This window comes from Mauremys reevesii, linkage group 24 (assembly GCF_016161935.1).
Source record: "Mauremys reevesii isolate NIE-2019 linkage group 24, ASM1616193v1, whole genome shotgun sequence".
Taxonomy (NCBI): domain Eukaryota; kingdom Metazoa; phylum Chordata; order Testudines; family Geoemydidae; genus Mauremys; species Mauremys reevesii.
In genome coordinates, this window is record NC_052646.1 from 20,871,280 (window position 1) to 20,890,139 (window position 18,860).

At 58.5% G+C, this 18,860-nt stretch overlaps 1 protein-coding gene across 1 annotated transcript; it reads left to right on the forward strand.

Annotated features, from left to right (window-relative positions):
- The first annotated feature begins 11,330 nt into the window (after positions 1-11,330).
- On the forward strand, positions 11,331-18,654 carry LOC120390752 (phospholipase A2 inhibitor and Ly6/PLAUR domain-containing protein-like). Its single transcript, XM_039513606.1, has 5 exons — positions 11,331-11,400; positions 14,053-14,175; positions 14,754-14,903; positions 15,333-15,476; positions 18,345-18,654. Exons 1-5 carry the CDS (start codon positions 11,331-11,333, stop codon positions 18,560-18,562), a joined length of 705 nt encoding a protein of 234 aa, XP_039369540.1. The 3' UTR covers positions 18,563-18,654.
- Positions 18,655-18,860: the final 206 nt, after the last annotated feature.

Here is an 18,860-nt window from a genome sequence, read left to right on the forward strand (position 1 = left end):
GAAGCCCAAGGGCAGGGCAGGCCCATTGCTCAGTGCGGGGGAAAGGCCGTCACAGAAAACGTGGACATGGCAGAGGTGCCCAATGACGTCTTGGTGTCGGTTTCACCAAGGAGGTTGCCTTAGCGAATGCCAGTGGAAATGGGGTCAGTTCAGATGCTAAAATAGGAAAAGAACAAGTTAAAAGGTACTTGGACGTGTTAGGTGTCTTCAAGTCAGCAGGGCCCGATGAAATGCCTCCTAGAACACTCAGGGAGCCGCCTGGGGAGAGATCTGAGCCATTAGCGATTGTCTCTGGGAGAGATTCGAGAAGACTGGGTAAGAGCACATATGGTGCCCATCTCTAAACAGGGAAACAAGGGCAACCCGGGGAATTACAGACCAGTCAGCTTAACTCCTGTACCAGGTAAGCTAATGGAGCACATAGTTACGCAATCAGTTTGCAAACACCTAGAAGATACTAAGGTGACAAGTAACAGCCAGCATGGATTTGTTAAGAACAAATCGTGTCAAGCCAACCTCAGCTCCTTCTTTGACAGGGTAACAAGCCTTGTGAACGGGGGGAAGTGGTAGATGTGGTATATCTTGACTTTAGTAAGGCTTTTGATACTGTCTCGCGTGACCTTCTCATAAACAAACTAGGGAAATACAACCTAGATGGAGCTACTATAAGGTGGGTGCATAACTGGTTGGAAAACCGTTCCCAGAGAGTAGTTATCAGTGACTCGCAGTCAGGCTAGAAGGACATAACGAGTCGGGTCCTGCAGGGATTGGTTCTGGGTCCGGTTCTGTTCAATATCTTCATCAATGATTTAGATCATGGCAGAGAGAGCCCACTGATAAAGTGTGTGGACTGTACCAAGCTGGGAGGGGCTGCAAGTGCTTTGGAGGACAGGATGAAAATTCAAAATGATCTGGACAAACCGGAGAAACAGTCTGAAGGAAGTAGGATGAAATTCGGTAAGGACAAAAGCCAAGTGCTCCACTTCGGAAGGAACGATCAGCTGCACACAGAGACTGGGCAACGGCTGCCTAGGAAGGAGCCTGCGGGAAGAGATCTGGGGGTAAGGCTGGATCACAAGCTAAATATGAGTCAACAGTGTGATGCTGTTGCAAAAAAAAAAAAAAGCAAACATCATTCTGGGCTGTATTAACAGGAGTGTGGTAAGCACGACACGAGAGGTAATTCTTCCGCTCTGCTCCGCGCTGATTACGCTTCAACTGGAGGGTTGTGTCCAGTTCTGGGCACCGCATTTCAGGAAGGATGTGGACAAATTGGAGAAAGTCCAGAGAAGAGCAACAAGAATGATGAAAGGTCTAGAAAACATGAGCTAGGAGGGAAGATTGAAAAAATGGGGTTTGTTGAGTCTGGAGAAGAGAAGCCTGAGGGAGGACTTGATACCAGTTTACAAATATCTAAAAGGTTTTTACAAGGAGGAGGGAGAAAAATTGTTCTCCTTAACCTCTGAGGGCAGGACAAGAAGCAATGGGCTTAAATTGCAGCAAGGGAGATTTAGGTTGGACATTAGGAGAAACTTCCTGTCAGGGTGGTTAGGCACTGGAATAAATTGCCTAGAGAGAACATAAGAACATAAGAAAGCCCGTACCGGGTCAGACCAAAGGTCCATCCAGCCCAGTATCTGTCTACCGACAGTGGCCAATGCCAGGTGCCCCTGAGGGAGTGAAACTAACAGGCAATGATCAAGTGATCTCTCTCCTGCCATCCATCTCCATCCTCTGACGAACAGAGGCTAGGGACACCATTCTTACCCATCCTGGCTAATAGCCATTTATGGACTTAGCCACCATGAATTTATCCAGTCCCCTTTTAAACATTGTTATAGTCCCAGCCTTCACAACCTCCTCAGGTAAGGAGTTCCACAAGTTGACTGTGCGCTGCGTGAAGAAGAACTTCCTTTTATTTGTTTTAAACCTGCTGCCTATTAATTTCATTTGGTGACCCCTAGTTCTTGTATTATGGGAATAAGTAAATAACTTTTCCTTATCCACTTTCTCAACATCACTCATGATTTTATAGACCTCTATCATGTCCCCCCTTAGTCTCCTCTTTTCCCCCAGGTTGTGGGAGGTTGGGGGAACTCCACCATTGGAGGTTTTTAAGAGCAGGTTGGACAAACACCTGTCAGGGATGGTCTAGATGGTGCTGGTCCTGCCATGAGTGCAGGGGACGGGACTTGATGACCTCTCAAGGTCCCTTCCACTCCTATGATTCTGTTGTGATCTGAGGAACACCCACAACCAGCCTTTCAGGTGCAACAGTGGAGGCTCCGGAAAGCGTGGATGGCCCATTGAAGGGAATCCACACTCCCAAGGACTATTCCAGGAACATATACAAGGGAGACTTTCCAGAGGGAGCATGTAGACAACGGAGGCTGCTTGACTGACGTCATAGCACAAGACCTTTCCAGCAAGCTGGAGGAACCAATAGAAGAGGGAAAGTGACATAATCACTTGGTCTCTTTCCCCCCTACATCCCAACACCTGGAAACACATCTGGAGAACAAAGACTGAGTGGGGGAGCTGGTCCCAGCCCATGGATTAAGAATATTCTACCATCAGGCTGAGACACAGCTTGGGTCAAATCCTGGCTAGTTTTTAGAACTCAGACTGTGTTTTTCCTTTTATTTCTTAGGTGACCAGCTTTGATGTGCACATTCACTACGTACAGCCTCTGAACACGGCTCTGGCTGCTGTCAATCCATCCGTTCGATATTTTACCTAAACGGTGGGTTTGCGTGAGGTGCCTGGGGAATCTGCTCAATGTACAAAAGCTGGTGCACGTTGACTTTCCCTTGGAGACGTGGCGACCTGGGTAATGAACTTACACTGGCAGGTTTCTGACCCGGGCAGGACGGCACAGCCCAGGAGTCCTAGGCTGGGGAGCTGGGGGAATCGGCTGCAGCCGCCCTATTGTTGGTTCATGAGTGGCTGGGAGAAGCATTCATGTAACACAGCTCTGCGAGACCCTGCCTGTGGACGGCTGTGTGAGTGCAGGTCCTGGAGGGGTTTGCAATGTTGTCACAGCATCACAGTGTAAGAGGGAGCCCAGGCTGGTGGGACAGAGGCTCAGCGGTACCCCAGCTCCAGGTTGCACCCTGGGGAACGTGTCACAGTTGGGCAGTGAACAGTGTGAAATGTATCAGAGGGGTCGCCGTGTTAGTCTGGTTCTGTAGAAGCAGCAAAGAATCCTGTGGCACCTTATAGACTAACAGACGTTTTGCAGCATGAGTTTTCGTGGGTGAATACCCACTTCTGGCTTGCATCCGAAGAAGTGGGTATTCACCCACAAAAGCTCATGCTGCAAAACGTCTGTTAGTCTATAAGGTGCCACAGGATTCTTTGCTGCTTCTACAGTGTGAAATGCACAGCTTGTTCTGAGTGAGATTTGCACTTCATACGCCGGTGTACAGCTCTGAAGTGAGATGTTACGTGTGGTGGCTGGAGATCAGTCGAAGAGGTCACCAGTTTGTTATTTTCAGTTTGCTTATTTTGGAAAAAGGAAGTATGGACAGAAAAGCAGCCAGATGAGTGAAACCAGTGAAAGCATTGGGAAGCTGGAGCTGTTCAGACTGCAGGCAGCAGAAAAAGAAAAAGAAACACAGGTGAATTTTGGAGCTAAAGCAGGCAGAGGCTGCCAGAGAGGAGGCTGCACATGGTACTTCTGGCAGAATTCTGTGCCAAAAAAATTTAAAATTCTGCACACAATATTTGAAAATTCTACAAAATTCTGCATTTTTATTTGTCAAAATAGCACAATATAATCTCGCCAGTTTCAATTGTTTTCGTAATTTATTTAAAAATATCTTTGTCTGCAAGTATGTCTAAAACAATACAGACCAAGAAAAAAAATTCTGGTGTAAATATATATATATATATTTTTACAAATAGATTTCTTACTATGCATCTAAATATAGAACTTTGTGTAATTCGTTTAAACTACGATACAGCCCTGTTTTTTCTGCACCTGTCAGAAGCAGAGCAAAGGCTGTGGGGAGTCAGGGGTAACAGAGGCGCTGAGGAAGAGGGAAGTTGGGTATTGGTGGGGAAAGTATGGAACAGGTGGTGTAACTTCCTGCATAAAATACAATCTGCCCTAGAAGTGTTGCAGTTCCGCCTTTTGCCCACCAGAGGCCACTGTGGCACCAGATCAACCGGCTGGATTCATGCTGATGCCTGTTCTGGTGTCACAGCGGCCTCTGGTGGGCAAAAGGCGGAACTGCAGCGCTTCTTGGTCAAATGGATTTTCTGCAGGAAACTACCAAACGCTGCGGGACACAGGGATTCTGCGCGGTCCCCCGGGAGTAACACAGGGGGCTATGGGGGGCAGAGGACGCCAGGCCAGCAGCCGCACCCCAGAGAGCCCTGGAACGGAAAGCCAAAGAATCTGAGGAGAAAGAGAGAGGAAACCCCAATTGGACTTGCTAGAAAAGAGGAGCCAGAACCCCCCCGCCACTGATTCCCACCGCTCCAAAAACCCACGAATGGGAACAATTGTGTCCTGCAGACAACGAGGCAGGTGATATTGCTGAATATTTCACTCCCTTTGTGCGAGTCATCAGATTCCCGGAGACAAGATGCTCCCCACGTGGGTTACAAAGGTAACAGGTAAAGCTCTGGCTCCGTTCAGTAAGATGCAGCTGAGGAGGCTTTCGGTGATTGTACATGTAAAGAAATTGTTTTGCAATGAGTTCAGGTGACCCCTGAAACCGAGGGAGATTGATGGGAAAGTGGGGGAGGGGAAAGGGGTTACAAGCTTTAAAGAAATATCTGCCCTGGTTGCTCAGGAGCATTTCCTGAGCACACGTAGAGATGACGCGAGACAGCGTCTGTGGGGCAAAAAGGTGAGAACTGGGGCTGAACTGGTATCTCTAGCTGATGGCTTTGAACAGACCCGGGCATCTATTGTGACTAAACCACAGAGCGAGGGGTGTAAATGAGGGAAGCACGTTTACCCCGGGGAAGAAGGAGGGTGGCTGGGAGGTTGGGTGCTCCCCTCCCCCCAAACCATCCCAAATCTCCTGTGAAAAGAGAAGAGCCCAGAAGATGCTGTCCCGGTAATTCCACGCAGCGGGGCTGATTTTCTAATCTGCCTTCGCCCACCCCCGGTTCAGCCCCAGCCCCCACCCCACCCCTTCCCCCACCCTGCCCCATCTCTTCCCACCCCTGTTCTGCCAGCTCCCCTGAGCGTGCCCTGCCCTCACTCCTCCCCCTCCCCCACAGCCCCTCCTGCAGGCCTCGGAACAGCTGATCTGCCGTGGGAGGTTCGGGGCCGTGGGCAGGCAGGAGGCACTGGGGGAGGTGGGTAGCTGGCTGCCGGAGGGTGCTGAGCACCCACCATTCTTTCCCATGGGTGCTCCAGCCCCAGAGCTCCTGGGAAGCTGGTGTCCGTGATTCCACTGATCACCTGAGGAACAAATACCCTGTGCTGGGAGGGAGCAGGCAGCAGGTAGCCCACGGGAATGCTGCTACCTGGGCACAGAAGCCCCTCGGGCACCTGCCATGTATCATCCTGGCTTTGTGACATTAGCCTCCGCAGAGCCAGGCACGAAGCACAGAAGGGCTGTCGGCGTCAATGGCCGGGAACACCTCGGGAGGGAAGATACAGGGGCCGAAATCTCTGCGATCGGGCGAGTACAGGAGGAGAGGGTGACACACTGCCAGGACAAATCACACAAATCCTCGTGCCTTTGGCCAAAGTGCACGTATAGAAACTGCGGGGATAGAACCTGGAGTATCAGTGGGTGTGGTGGACAATAACCCCACTGACAGGCTAATCGGGAAGGGTTTCTCCTCGTCTCTCCGGCTGTTAGGGGTCGGCCTGCCCCAAGGAGGAGCGTTCTGCTGGGGCCGCAGAGGGAGAGGGGAAGGGCCCGGGAACGGCTGAACGAATCTCCTTGATTCCTCTGCAGCAGGGGGAAGCTGCCCGCTCCCAGGGGTGGGGGTGGCTGAGACGAGCGCCTGCCCTGCGGCTGGAGACGCACCTCAGGAGGGGAGGGGGGTGTGAATCAAGGGTCCGGGCTGGTGGCTGTGAACAGGGCCCAGGGATGGACACCGGCACGTTACAGCGCTGAAACTTGCTGCGCTGGGGAGGGGGGCATTTTTTCACCCCCCCGAGCGAGAACGTTGCAGCGCTGTGAGGTGCCCGTGTAGACAAGCCCTCGGTCTCTTTCAGACAGGAGGCAGATCCTGCCCACAATGGGGAGGAGGACACAGATTAGCAGCTGTGGAAGAGCTGCTGGGGGGAAATGCCTCTTAGCCCAGAGAGCACCAGGGAGGTCCCAGTGCTGGGAGTGAGGATCACAGGGTAACCCCACGAGGCGGGTGGATTTTTTGCATGGGCATAACCCTGGGGTTGAGAAGCAGCTCCACAGAGGGCCAGTCAACATGCAAAGCCCCCTGACACCCTTACTCAGCAGGCCCTCGAGTGCCAAAACCCCAAAGCCACGGGGAGCCTGAGATCCCCCACTGAAGGGAAGGAAACACCAGCAACTGAACACACGTGAGGGTTCAGGGAGGAGCTGGAGGACACAGTGGGTGTTGAGCAAACAAGAAACTCTGCTGTCTAAACAGAAGGCCTCCTATGAGAAAGATACTTGGAAACGCCTCCCGGTGATAAAAGATTCGGCGTTGTTAAATCATGATAAAACGTTAGCTGTTAATGGGAAACCTGACGACAAGGAATTTGGTGCTGATGGTAAATCCTATGAAAAGGTGCAACGTGCATGATTTTGGGGGAAGTTTTTGGACATGCTAGGAGTGTAATAAGAACACACCCTGGTGCAGTGGAAATACAGCTTCTCAGCTAGTACCTGTAAGCAGATTTGAGGCTTGGCACAGCAGGAAAACCATAATAAACCTGGCGGTGTGGAAGGGGAAACTGAGGCACGCCACCTCATGGCATTGATGGCTAAATGCCAAGATTCCTACACTCTAAAAACAATAATATCTGCACTGAGTTAACTCCCATTGGAAAAGCACAATGGTCGGTTAACAACGCTGCACGGATACAAAGAGACGTTTTCTAGCAACCCAGAGGAGACACACTGGCTTGCCTCTGAGTTCGCTAAACCGAGCCACAAAGTGTTAACGGGGACACACAACTTTGCAAGAGTCCGTGTGGGTAACACTACAATGTACAGCAATGCTGGGACGTTGTACGCTCAGACCGAAAGAGAAACCTGGGCCCGAGGCCTCTGCATTCATCAGTGACTAACGCTCCTGCAGGAAACTAAGGGGGCAGGTGTGACACTCTGCCCCCCAGAGCAACACCCCGGGGTCAGTGGTGAGCGGCAGCCGGTTCGCACCGGTTGGCGGGAACCGGTTGTTAAATTTAGAAGCCCTGTTAGAACCGGTTGTCCCGCGTGGGAAAACTGGTTCTAAAAGGGCATTTAAATGTAACAAGCGCTCGCTGCTGCGGCCCCAGCTCACCTCAGCTCTGCCTCCACCTCCTCCCACGAATGCTCCGCCCGGCTTCTCCTCCCGCCCCGCTTCCCGGGAATCAGCTGTTCGCGCGGGAAGCCTGGGAGGGCTGAGCAGCAAGCGGGCTTCCCCGGCCCAGGAAGACGGAGCTGAGGTAGGGGTAGAGGGAACGAGGAGGGACGTGCGCCCCGGCCGCAGCCCTGCCCGGCCCCGACCGCCTGGCTCCGGCCGCCAGTCTCCAGCCGCGGCCCTGCCCGTCTCTGGCCGTGGCCCCGCCCGGCCCCGCATCCCCGGCCGCCCGGCTCTTGCTGTGGTGCGACACGGTCCGGCTCTAGCAGTGCGGGTCTGGACACGGTGGCGGCCGCGACCCCACCTACCGGGATGCCCGGCTCCGGACGCGGCCCCCCGGCTCCGGCCTGGCTGGGCCCCGTGGCTCCAGCCGCCCGGCTCCTGCTGTGGTGCCACGTGGCCGGGCTCCGGCAGCATGGGTCCGGGTGTGGCGGTGGCCCCGCATCCCTGGCTGCCCGGCTCCAGCTCCGGGCGCGTGGCTCCATCCGCGGCCCTCCCCGGCTCCGGCTGCCCGGCTCCCGCCACGTCCTCCAGCCCCGCGTCCCCGGGCTCCGACCGCGTGACTCCTGCCCCGGCCCCACGTCCCCGGGCTCCTGGCTCCGTCCCCACATCCCTGGGCTCCAGCCGCGCGACTCCTATCCCGGCCCCACGTCCCCGGGCTCTCGGCTCCATCCGCAGCCGGACTGTAGCGCCGCCAGCCACGTCCAGGCAGCGCGGTGAGGGGGTGTTGGAGAGAGGGCAGGGGAGTTCGGGGGTGGGGGCGGTGGATAGGGTTTGGGGCAATCAGAGGGCAGGGAACAGGGGGATTGAATGGGGGAAAGGATCCTGGGGGGGCAGTCAGGAAGGACCAGGGGTTGGATGGGGCGGTGGGGGGCAGTCAGGGGCAGGGCTTCCAGGGGCAGTCAGGGGACAGAGAAGGGGTGGTTGGATGGGGCAGGGGTCCCGGGGGTCCATCAGGAATGAGAAGAGGGTTGGATGGGGTGGCGAGGGGCAGTCAGGGTACAGGGAAGGGGAGTGGATGGGGCAGGTGTCCCTGGGGTGGGGGGGCATCAAGGAACGCGGGGGGTTGGATGGGGCAGGAGTCCCGGGGGCTGGCCCATGACCCCCTCGAGGGGTGAAGAGGGAACCGGTTGTTACGATTTTGGCAGCTCATCGCTGCCCGGGGAGTTAGATTATGGTGACAGGATCATGATGTGTCTTGTACCCAGTCTGCCTTGGGAGGGAGCATTGTACAAGTCTGGATCCGTTGAACATGAATATCCCGTTGGATTGGATGCGCTGCCATTGCATGGGGCGCTATGGAGCTTTGCTGCGTGTGTGTTACTGAAACGTGGGGCGAGGCTGGGAACACCCACAACCAGCCTTTCGGGGGAAACAGTGGAGCAGCCAGACGGCGCTGAGGGATCCACACTCCCAAGGACGACCCAGGAACTGGATCCGATGGAGACGCCTCAGGGGGAGCACGGAGACGGGGGTGGGGCTGCTTGACTCAGCTCACAGCAAAAGCTCTTTCCAGCCAGCTGGAGGAACCTGTAATGTGGGGGGGACGTTCTCCCCTGTCCCCCCTCCCCCCACAACCCAACCCCTGGGCACACGGCTGGAGAACAAAGACTGAACAGGGGAGGGAGCCTGGGCTGGAAAGGAGAATCCCAGCCGGTGTATCAAGGAACGATCCCGTCAGGGTGACACGGCCTGATTCAAACCCCGGCTGGTTTCTGGAACTCAGGCTGCGATTTTCCTTTTAGTTCTTCTGTGACCAGCTTGGATCTGCTCGCTCGCTGCCTACAGCCGCTGAACACGGCTCTGTCTGCAGTTAATCAATTGTTCTGATATTTTACCTAAACGGTGGCTTTGCGGGAGGTGCCTGGGGAATCTGCTCAATGTGCTGGTGCACGTTGCCTTTCCCTTGGAGACGTGGCGGCCTGGCTCGCACCCTGACACTGCTCAGGGTCTGCCCGGGGCAGGACGGTCCAGCCCGGGGGTCCTAGGCTGGGGAGCTGGGGGGGACCTGGCTGCAGCCTCGCCATTGTTGACTCGTGAGTGGCTGGGAGAAGCATTCGTGTAGCTCGGCTGGGAGTGGCCCTGCCCGTGGACGGCTGTGTGAGTGCAGGACCTGGAGGGGTTGGCAGCTTGTCACAGCATCACATGTGCGAGAAACCCGAGAGTTGAGCAGTAAAACCCAGTCCCAGGTTGCACCCCAGGGAGCCCGTCACCCCCGGGTCTAGGAGGCCTGTAGCAAAGCCCTCGGGTTCAGGGCATTTATCTGAGTTTGCGAAGGATTCCAATGGAACCCAGGTGTCCTCGCTCCCAGTCCCTGCCCTCCCCCCGGCCTAGCCCCCAGCCTCACTCCCACTCCGCTCCCCAAGCTCGGGGCCCCCGTTGTGCCGGGTGCTGAGAGGCAGCCACTGCCTCAAACGGCTTCCAGTCTAACCGGATCTCTGGGAGCTCCCTCTCCCCGTTCTCCAGAGGGGGAAACCGAGGCAGACAAGCCGCCCAACTGGAGCGACAGCCCCACCCCTCTCTGTCAGCCAGGTACCCCTCACCAGCCGGCCATGACGGGGGCCTAACCCCAGCCCCTCTCCTGTCCTCCAGAGACACTCCCAGGGACAAGGGTCTGCAACTGGCTTGGGCAAACCCAAGGGAGACACAATCCTTCTGGAACAACCCCCTCCCCCAAGCTCCTCGTGCCCTCGTTGGCTGGAGCAAGAACGTTATATTGGCTTCCCCAAAACCAGAGTTCTCCTGCAGAGGCCCCTGAGCCCCCACCAGCTGCTGCAGCACATCTGGAACAGGCCGTTAATGGGCCTGGGGAATAAAGCAGAGGTTGGCCAGCGGTGAGAGAGGCTAGAGATGCCCAGACGTCCATGCTGGCTGCTGGCTCGGAGCACAGTGTCAGGGCTTCTGGATTCCATTCTGGACTCTGCTTGGGGAAATCACGTTCCCCCCTCATGCCTCAGTTTCCCCTCCCATCCATTGTCACCTCACACCGTGAGCCTTTGGGGGCAGGGGCTGTGTATCTGGGCCGTGCCTGGCAAGACGGGGCCCTGCCGTCTGTCTCTCCATCCATCCCCACATGCATCCCTCTCCTGCCCATCCTTCCCATGCACCCCATCTGACCATCCAGAGCCCTCTGCTGGTGGGGCCTCCAGACCCACAGCTCTCAGACTTAACAGCCCATTGAGATGAACAAAGCAGCTCCTCTCTCCACAGCAATGAGCTCAGGCTCTCAGCAGACTCAGGCAAGCGTAAGTCACACACATTTTTTCACTTTTCTCCCCAACCACAAAGGCTAGAAAATTCCTCCTTTTTTTTTTAAAGGAAAGCTGTGATTCTGACCCATACCCAGGCAGGGATGTATCATAAAAACCCCAGCCATATATGCATATATGACACCTGGACTTTTACCCATCACTATTGTGCTAGCTGTAAAACCCACATAAAGGCGTCATCTTTCACCTGGTGCCTCATGCCACCTACTCAGCCCTGCCTCTGTTTACCCAGCTGTTCCCCTCTGACTTCCCCACCCCACAGCAATTCAGCCCCTGCACGCAAATAACCCCACCCCCATTCCCCGGAGCGCAGGGGCCTGCAGAGGCCCCAGGTTTGAGCTCGACTTTGTACTTTGCCCGTCACTGCCCTGGGAGATGGTGGGGATGGAGGCGTTAAAGACTGGGAGGTGCCCGGTGATGGGAAGCCACATGAGGTATTTTCATTCCCTGTTTCCTGGATCCTGTCCGGTGATTTCCCACGTCCCGGCAGCACTCCCGGCTCTGTGCATAAAACCTCCTGGCAGGGGAGCTGGCGGCATCGGAGACCCACGCGCCATGCCAGCCCCACGCGTCCTCTGCCTGCTCGCCGCGCTCCTGGCTGCGGCTGATGCCCAGACAACAGCAAGTACGTGCCTGGCTTCCGGGGGAGCCGTGGTGCCCGCGTGTCCCCGAGACACAGGGGCCATCCCAGGGGGACAGCCGCTCTGGGAAGAGGGGAGACGGCGGAGCATGTGTGGGGATAGAAGGGAGTGTGGGGATGGCTGGATGGGAGTGCAGGGAGATGGACGGATGGGGCATGTGTTGAGGGAGGGAGGGATGGATGGATGGATAGTCATACAGGGGGATGGATGGAGGGATGGACAAGGGATGGATAGATGGAGGGGTGTGTAAGGGACAGATGTAGAGGTAGATGGAATTATGGACTGATGGGTTTATTGGGGGAAGAACGGGCACGTAGGACAACAGATGGATGGAGGGATGGATGTGTAGGGGGACAGATGGATGGGTGTGTAGTGGGATGGATGGATGGATAGATGGATGGAAGGGTGTGTAGGAGGACGGATGGATGGATGTGTAGGGGGATGGATGGATGGATAGATGGATGGAAGGATGTGTAGGAGGACGGATGGATGGATGTGTAGGGGGATGGATGGATGGATAGATGGATGGAAGGATGTGTAGGAGGACGGATGGATGGATGTGTAGGGGGATGGATGGATGGATAGATGGATGGAAGGGTGTGTAGGAGGATGGATGGGTGTCAAGGGGGGTGGAGAGATAGATGGAATTATGGATGGATGGGTTTATGGGGGGAAGGGTGGGCACGTAGGACGATGGATGGATGTGCATGTGGGGGGAAGCCTGGATGGAGAAATCAGGCTTTCCCCAGTTTCCATGCACACTCAGTGGGGTTGTGCCCATGGACAAGGGGCGGGGAGGGGGACTCCGAGGGAGCAGGGGTCACTGGGGCTAATGGGGGGCAGCCCAGAGAGGGGGGAGCTGGTCAGGGGAGGCAGGAACTGTTTTAAGGAGCCCTGGGTTGACTCAGGGAGGGGCAGGGGGTGTGGGGGGCGGGGCGAGGGAGTGATTCTGGACTGCGCCAGGAGCGGGTAACAGAGGTGGGGGGGAAGGGGGCAGGTTAACACGTCACTGCTGGGCAAAGGACAAAGCAGCTTTCAGTGGAGGGGTGGGAGGGTGTCACCCCGTCTCTGCCCCCCACCCCCATTCCTGCTAGAACCAGGCAACCATTTTGGGCCCAGAAATGCAAATTCAGGTAATTTCCTAAATTAGTTTCAGCCGAGGAGGGGAGAGACCCAACGACCGGGGAAGGAACGGAGCCGCTGGGGTTGCTGGGTGGGGGGGCGGCTCCTCGCTTGGCTGGTACAGAAAAGAACAAACAGAAAGGGGAACCCTCCCCCATATAACACACACCACTCGCCCCGAGCCCAGCCAGCCCCCAAACCAGTCAGTCCCAGCTCTCGGCCCCCATTGCCCAATGGTTTTGGGCGCCTAATGCGCCCTGGAGTTTGGCTTTGAGGAACTGGGCCCTTGTCACGGGTTCTGGGCTGCGCCCAGCCTGGCACCGATCCCCCGAGAGGGGCCCCTTTAGTGCCCCGGGCTCCACGGACCCACAGGTCCACCGGGGCCGGCTCGTGGCCTGACTGGGCCTTTGCCACCAGCGATCCCTGTCTCCCTGCAGCGAATCCAGCCCAGGGGAGGCTGGCCCTGTCCCAGGGTGAGTCTGCAGCGCCCCCCAGCAGCCTCTGCCGAGCAATGTGACGCGTTATCAGCCGCCCAGGCTGAGCATCCTTAGCCTGGCACAGAGCGGCAAAGGTCCAGGCAGGGCTCAGACCACCCGTGCCAGCCCGGTGCCCTCGGACTTTGCCCCCTTTTCCCTGGCACTGGGGTCTCTGCAGGGGGCAGCTCACGTCCCAGCCCCCTCCCCCTTTCTTCCCAAGCTCCAGGCCTTCTCCTGCTGGGAGCTGGGGGAGGGGATCTCCGGTCTCGTCGCACTGTCCTGGCCAATCGGGTCCCACTGTGTCTCCCGATCCACCCTTGCCAAAGGTTGGTGCCAGCCGGCCCGGAGCAACCCGTTCCTCCCGCCCCAGACAGCTGAGTGGCCCAAATACCGCAAGTCTCCTGCCCTCTCCATGCCCTGCACAGCCTTGCGAAGCACGGAGGGAAACCGAGGCACGCCGCGGCATGGTAGAAATAGCGGCTAAATTCCCACTTTGTCGCATCCCTCTGCACCCCAACCTGCTGCAGATACCGGCCGGTGCCCCCTGCTGCTGCCGGCACCGATCCCAGGCAGTGGCTCCAGGCACTGCTCCTCGGGGTGCTATCAGAGCGTGGGAGAGAGCCACTGAGGGGCGTAGCTCCGAGTGCCGGGAGCCTGTCTCCACCGGCACTTTACCGCATTGAAACTTGTTGCGATTTTTCACACCCCTGAGTGAAAAACTTTCAGCGCAGTAACTTGTCAGTGGTGACAAGCCCTAAAAGTGGCAATGCACCCAGTGGCCACGTGATCCTGCCCCGGGAGCCCGGCGTGTCCTCGGGTGACCAGCCCGCACCGCACACATCAACGCTGCGACTTTTCACCTCGTGGGCGTAGCCGGGGTGGGTACCGCACGGCCTGGGCGTGCCGGCCAGCCAGGGGGGGTGAGATCAAACCAGCCCAGGCCACCGCCGCGAGCCCTAGGCCTGCGGGGACCAGACGGGAAAGGGGGGACGACGGCCCCAGAAATTAAAATGGAAACACTGATTGTTTTTTCCCCAGATCCTCAGTCCTGCAAGCAGTGCAGGGAAAATTCTGTGAGTAGTTGCCCTGCTCAGGCACAGTCCTGCCCTGCCGGTCAGAGCTCCTGCCTCAGTATCTGGGAAGCAAACACGCTGGTCAAAGGTGGGTGGCGCCGACCGTTTGCTGGCGGCGGGCGGGGCGGGGCGGGCGCATCGAGGGCTTAGCACACCTGGGCTCCAGTCCCCTCTCTGCCAGCCGCCCTGCGTTACCTGGGACACGCCACTTAGGCCCAGAGCTTCAAAGAGGATCTGTGCCTCAGTTTCCCCCATGTGTTCAACGGGGGTGACAGCCCAGCCCCGCCACACAGGGTGGCTGTGAGGACAATACATGAAAGATGACGAGGGGTTCAGAGACCATGGTGATGGGCGCCAGATAAGTATTTAGCTAGACGTGCTGAGGAAGCTCCCCAGGGACGTGGTGGATGCGCCGTCCCTCGGCATCTCCCAGGCCAGGCCGGCTGCCCTCCTGGAAGATGCTTTCATCAAACACGCGTGATCGGGCCCCGTGGAGGGGGGAATTCTCCGGCCCGGGCTATGCGGCAGGTCAGACTAGGCGCTGGGATGGGCCCTGCTGGCCTGGGACGCCAGGAAAAGGGGTGAGGCGGCTCCCAGGAATCGCCCGCCCTCGGGGCGCTGGCTTCATCTGTAAATAATTTTTGTAACTGTTTTGCTTCTAACCAGGATCTGTGGAAAATAGAGGCTATTCCTTCTCCTGTGTATCCTCCGCCAGCCCCAGGAACATCTCCCTCTTCTTCGGGAACGGGGTGTATGTGAAGATTCAGTCCCAGAACTGCTCTACGAACGGCTGCAATACGGCATTCCCTCCTGTCTGTACGTCTCTGCATCCCTCCCTGCTTGGTCCCAGCGGCCCAGGCACCGACTGAGTGTCACAAGGGTTCTTTCCTGGAGAAGAGGGGAGTCCCGTGTAGCACCTGGTGCCATGGGAGGGATCCTGATCTCCAGGGGGGGAGAGGTGCAGTGCCGGCACAATGGGGGGCCCCCAGTAGCAGGCTGGGGGGGATGTCTGCAGTGCCCAGTGCAGTCAGGGCCCCTGCTCTGGGGCAGGGGGCGTACAGCCCCTGATGGGGGACCCTGATCTCGAGCCGGCGGGGAGGGGGCTCTGTGCAGCTCTTGGCACAAGGGGGTCCCTGATCTCAGTTATTGCTGTGCTAGAAATAAGTGGTAACAAGGTAGAGAAGGAATCTGTCCCCAGCCCAGCCCTGTCAACCCCCACCGACCCGCTCTCTGGGGGCCTTGCAGGGCCGATCATCAACTCCGTCTACACGGGAGGCCGGTGCCCGATCTGCTTTGCCCCGGGCCGGAGCAACTGTTCCAGCGAGGAGACCCTGCAGTGCGAGGGCCGCGCCAGCCAGTGCATTTCCATCAGCGGGCAGATCTCGGAAGGTGAGCGCGTGTCCCGGATCCTTCCGGCCCCGGCTCTCCGGGCCCATCGGCACTAGGACAAAGGGAGGCCCGGGGCCGGGATCCCCAGTGTGCCAGGCCCCCGCAGCCCCCCGGCAGTGCCCGCTGTAACTGGCTACACCCCCGGCCCAGCTCTGTGCCAGACTCAGCCCCACGGTCCCTATGGGGCCAACGCCCTTTGCAAGCGAGTTCGGGGACACGGTCCCCTGTCCAAAGCCAGCCGGCTTCCCCCTCTCCCTGTGGGCACGGCTCTGACTCATGTTTAAACCCAAATCCCGCTCCGTCCACACACAGAGCCCCCTGCCCCCTGCCTGTACCTGCCCTGCCCTGCCAGGCCAGCTCAGCCGGGGGAGCCCGCGCCTCTACCCACAGTGCAGCAGGGGCGGATTAGCCAATAGGCCATCAGGGCCTGTGCCCAGCGGCCTCAGCCCTGGAAAATGGGCACCCCCGCACCCCAAGCCTGGTCCCTGGCCCGAGGACTGGAGGAGCTCTCGCTCCCTGCCGCAGCCTGAGGTGCGCTGGCAGGGGGGCAGATCTTCTCCGGTCTTGGGGCCATGGGGAGGGGGGAGCAAACAGGGGCTGCAATGGGGTGGGTGGAACCGGGGCAGGGCCGCAGGGGAAGGGGCAGAACGGGAGTGGCACCGCAGGCAGAAGGGGGGCTGAGCCCCCCCACACTTGCTCCCACCTGCCCTGGCCCACAACCCCACAAAATCCGCTTCTACAGTGCGGCCGAGGCTCAAGCTCGTCGCCAGCTCCGCTAGCCGGCCCCAGCTGTCCCGCAGTCCCCGGGGCCCGGCTTCCCGCTGGCCTCCCATGAGCCTGGAGTAGCAACCGCCGAGGACAGAACAAGAGACGCCCACCGTGCGGCGTGCGGCCAGCTGCTCCCCAGCGCTGGGCAGCTGAGCTCGCACGGCCGTGACCCGCCCCGGGACCCCGGCTGCTGGCGCGTGGAGGCCGTCTCTCCCCTCGCCAGGCGTTACAAATTAATGCCCGGTTCTGCCCGGGCCAGTTCCCCGGCTGGGCGGCGGTCACGCTGCCTGGACAGGACCGTGGGTGCCTGTCTCGGGGCAGACCCCCCGAGCACGGCGTGTTCTCCCATTAGATTTCATCGAGCGAGATTTCCTGGCAGGGCCGGCTTAGGCCGATTCGCCCGATTCCCCGGCATCGGGCCCCGCGTCTTAGACGCCTTTTTCATTTTTTTTTTTTTTTTTTTTACTTTTTTACTTACCTGGTGGCGCTCCGGGGCTTCAGCAGCATTTCGGCGGCAGGGGGGTCCGCTCTGGGGGGCTTCGGTGGCATTTCGGCGGCGGAGGGGTCCTCTCCAGGGGGCTTTGGCGGCATTTCGGCAGTGTGTGGGGGGTCCGCTCCGGGGCTTCTGCGGCATTTCGGTGGCAGGGGTCCGCTCTGGGGCTTCGGCTGCATTTTGGCGGCGGGGGTCCGCTCCGGGGCGTCGGTGGCATTTCGGCGGCGGGGGGGTCCGCTCCGGGGCTTCGGTGGCATTTCGGCGGTGGGGGGGTCTGCTCCGGGGCTTCGGTGGCATTTCGGCGGTGGGGGGGTCTGCTCCGGGGCTTCGGTGGCATTTCGGCAGCGGGGGGTCCTTCGGTGCCGCGGAAGACCCAGAGCGGACCCTCCGTAGCCGAAATGTCACCAAAGACCCCTGGAGCAGACCCCCCGCCGCCGAAGTGCTGCCGCAGCCCCGGAGCGCCGCCGGGTCTTCAAATCGGGCCCCATTTCCTGGCTCGCTGACACGGTCTCCCCACGGAGTCCCAGCCCGTCCCCTGAGACACCCCAGTTCTCTCCTGCCACCCAACCGAACTGCACTTATGACCAATGGTCACTTACACCAAAAATCACCCCCCAGCAGGTTGCTCCCCGTCCCTCCCCCCAGCTCAGCTGGTGCTTTAGATCTCACACCAAAGGCAGCGCTGGCAGGTAACGCCGTAGTAACCCCCCGAGAGGCTTATTCACTAGTCAAAGGAGGTGAGAGCTCTGGAGAGGTTATAGCAGGTACAACTGCAACCCCCGCAACCTGCCAGGGGCTGCCCAGAATAACCCTGGGGAATCTCCCTCTTGCCGCCCCGCTGGACGCCAAGCCGGCCAGAGACGCAGGATCTGTTCCTGAAGCCAAACGTCCAGCTCCCGCTCCCAGAGAACAAGCCGCCAGGGTCCCCGCCCGCGTGGGCTCCCCCTTCGACGGCGGAGAGCGAGGAACCCGCTTTGAGTCCTTAACTGCCCATCCTCACACGCAGGGGCCACGTGCTTTGGAATGACCCCGGCTCTGTTGGTTACAGGGTGTGAACGTTTGCTAGGACATCAAAGCAGGAGGCAGATCCGTGCAACCAACGCGCGTGAAGCCCCCACTCGTTTGCATGACGTTCCAATACCAAATACCCCGTCCTACCACCCACCCATCACTAACACACGAGTAAAATGGCCTGGGGCTCTGACATGAGCTGGCACCTGGTCTGCCAGCGTCACAGCGACCAGTTCTTGACTCTCCATTCAGAGCAACTCAGCCAGGCCCACTGCCTCCGTCACTGCTGTGTCACCGGGCATTAGCTAATGGGAGTTAAGAACTTGCCTTCCCCCCACCAGACCCAAGAGAATCCCGCAAACAGCAGAGAGTCTCCAGGCAGGCCGAAACCCACAGCCCCCAGGGGGTGACGCATGCCCTTTCTGTCTCAACAAGGTGTTGACTCTGAAGCCTACTAATTACCGTTGGCATCTTGGTGCCACTCGGCGCTAAAGATGCATGGCTGGGGAGTTCCAGGCTGCAGGTGTGTGGGTTGGGGGGGTTATGTTGGCTCAGCAGATGCCCCGTGTCTGATCAGTGTCTCTTTCTCGGCGCAGATGACATCACGATACCCTTTGCAGCCAAAGGCTGCGCCACCCCGCACGCCTGCGCCCTCGAGAAGGGAGAGATTCTGGATTCAGGAGTGTTCACCTACAAAATAACCCAGACTGAGTGTTACACGCCCAGCGGCGCTCAGCGGCTGCTGGGCCCCCTCGGCCTGGGGAGCATCTTGCCCAGTCTGGCTGGGCTCCTGGCGGTGAAATTCCTCTCCTGACACCCCCCTGTACCACCCCCACCCCAGGGGGATCCACCCAGCAGCTGGATGATGCCCTCATGGTCCGTGGGTCTCTCTCCTCTCCCTCCAACCCACCTGTGCCTCCGTTTCCCCATCTGTGTCCAAAGGATAATGATGCTGAACCGCGTTTGCAAAGATCCAGGGAGTCAGGACCCAACCCAAAGCCCACTGCAGCCAGAGTGGGAGGAGGGGGCTGGTGTGTCTCTGCACAGACTGTGATGTGCTGTGTTACAGCGCTGAGTCTTCTTGTATTCCACAGCAGCCCCCGAGAGTCCAG

Bases quoted from the DNA above. Each gene is read 5' to 3' on its own strand.
- LOC120390752 (XM_039513606.1), top strand. From the start codon at position 11,331: ATGCCAGCCCCACGCGTCCTCTGCCTGCTCGCCGCGCTCCTGGCTGCG. The intron at 14,176-14,753 runs GTGGGTGGCGCC...GCTTCTAACCAG, and splicing joins AGCAAACACGCTGGTCAAAG to GATCTGTGGAAAATAGAGGC. The intron at 15,477-18,344 runs GTGAGCGCGTGT...TTCTCGGCGCAG, and splicing joins CAGCGGGCAGATCTCGGAAG to ATGACATCACGATACCCTTT.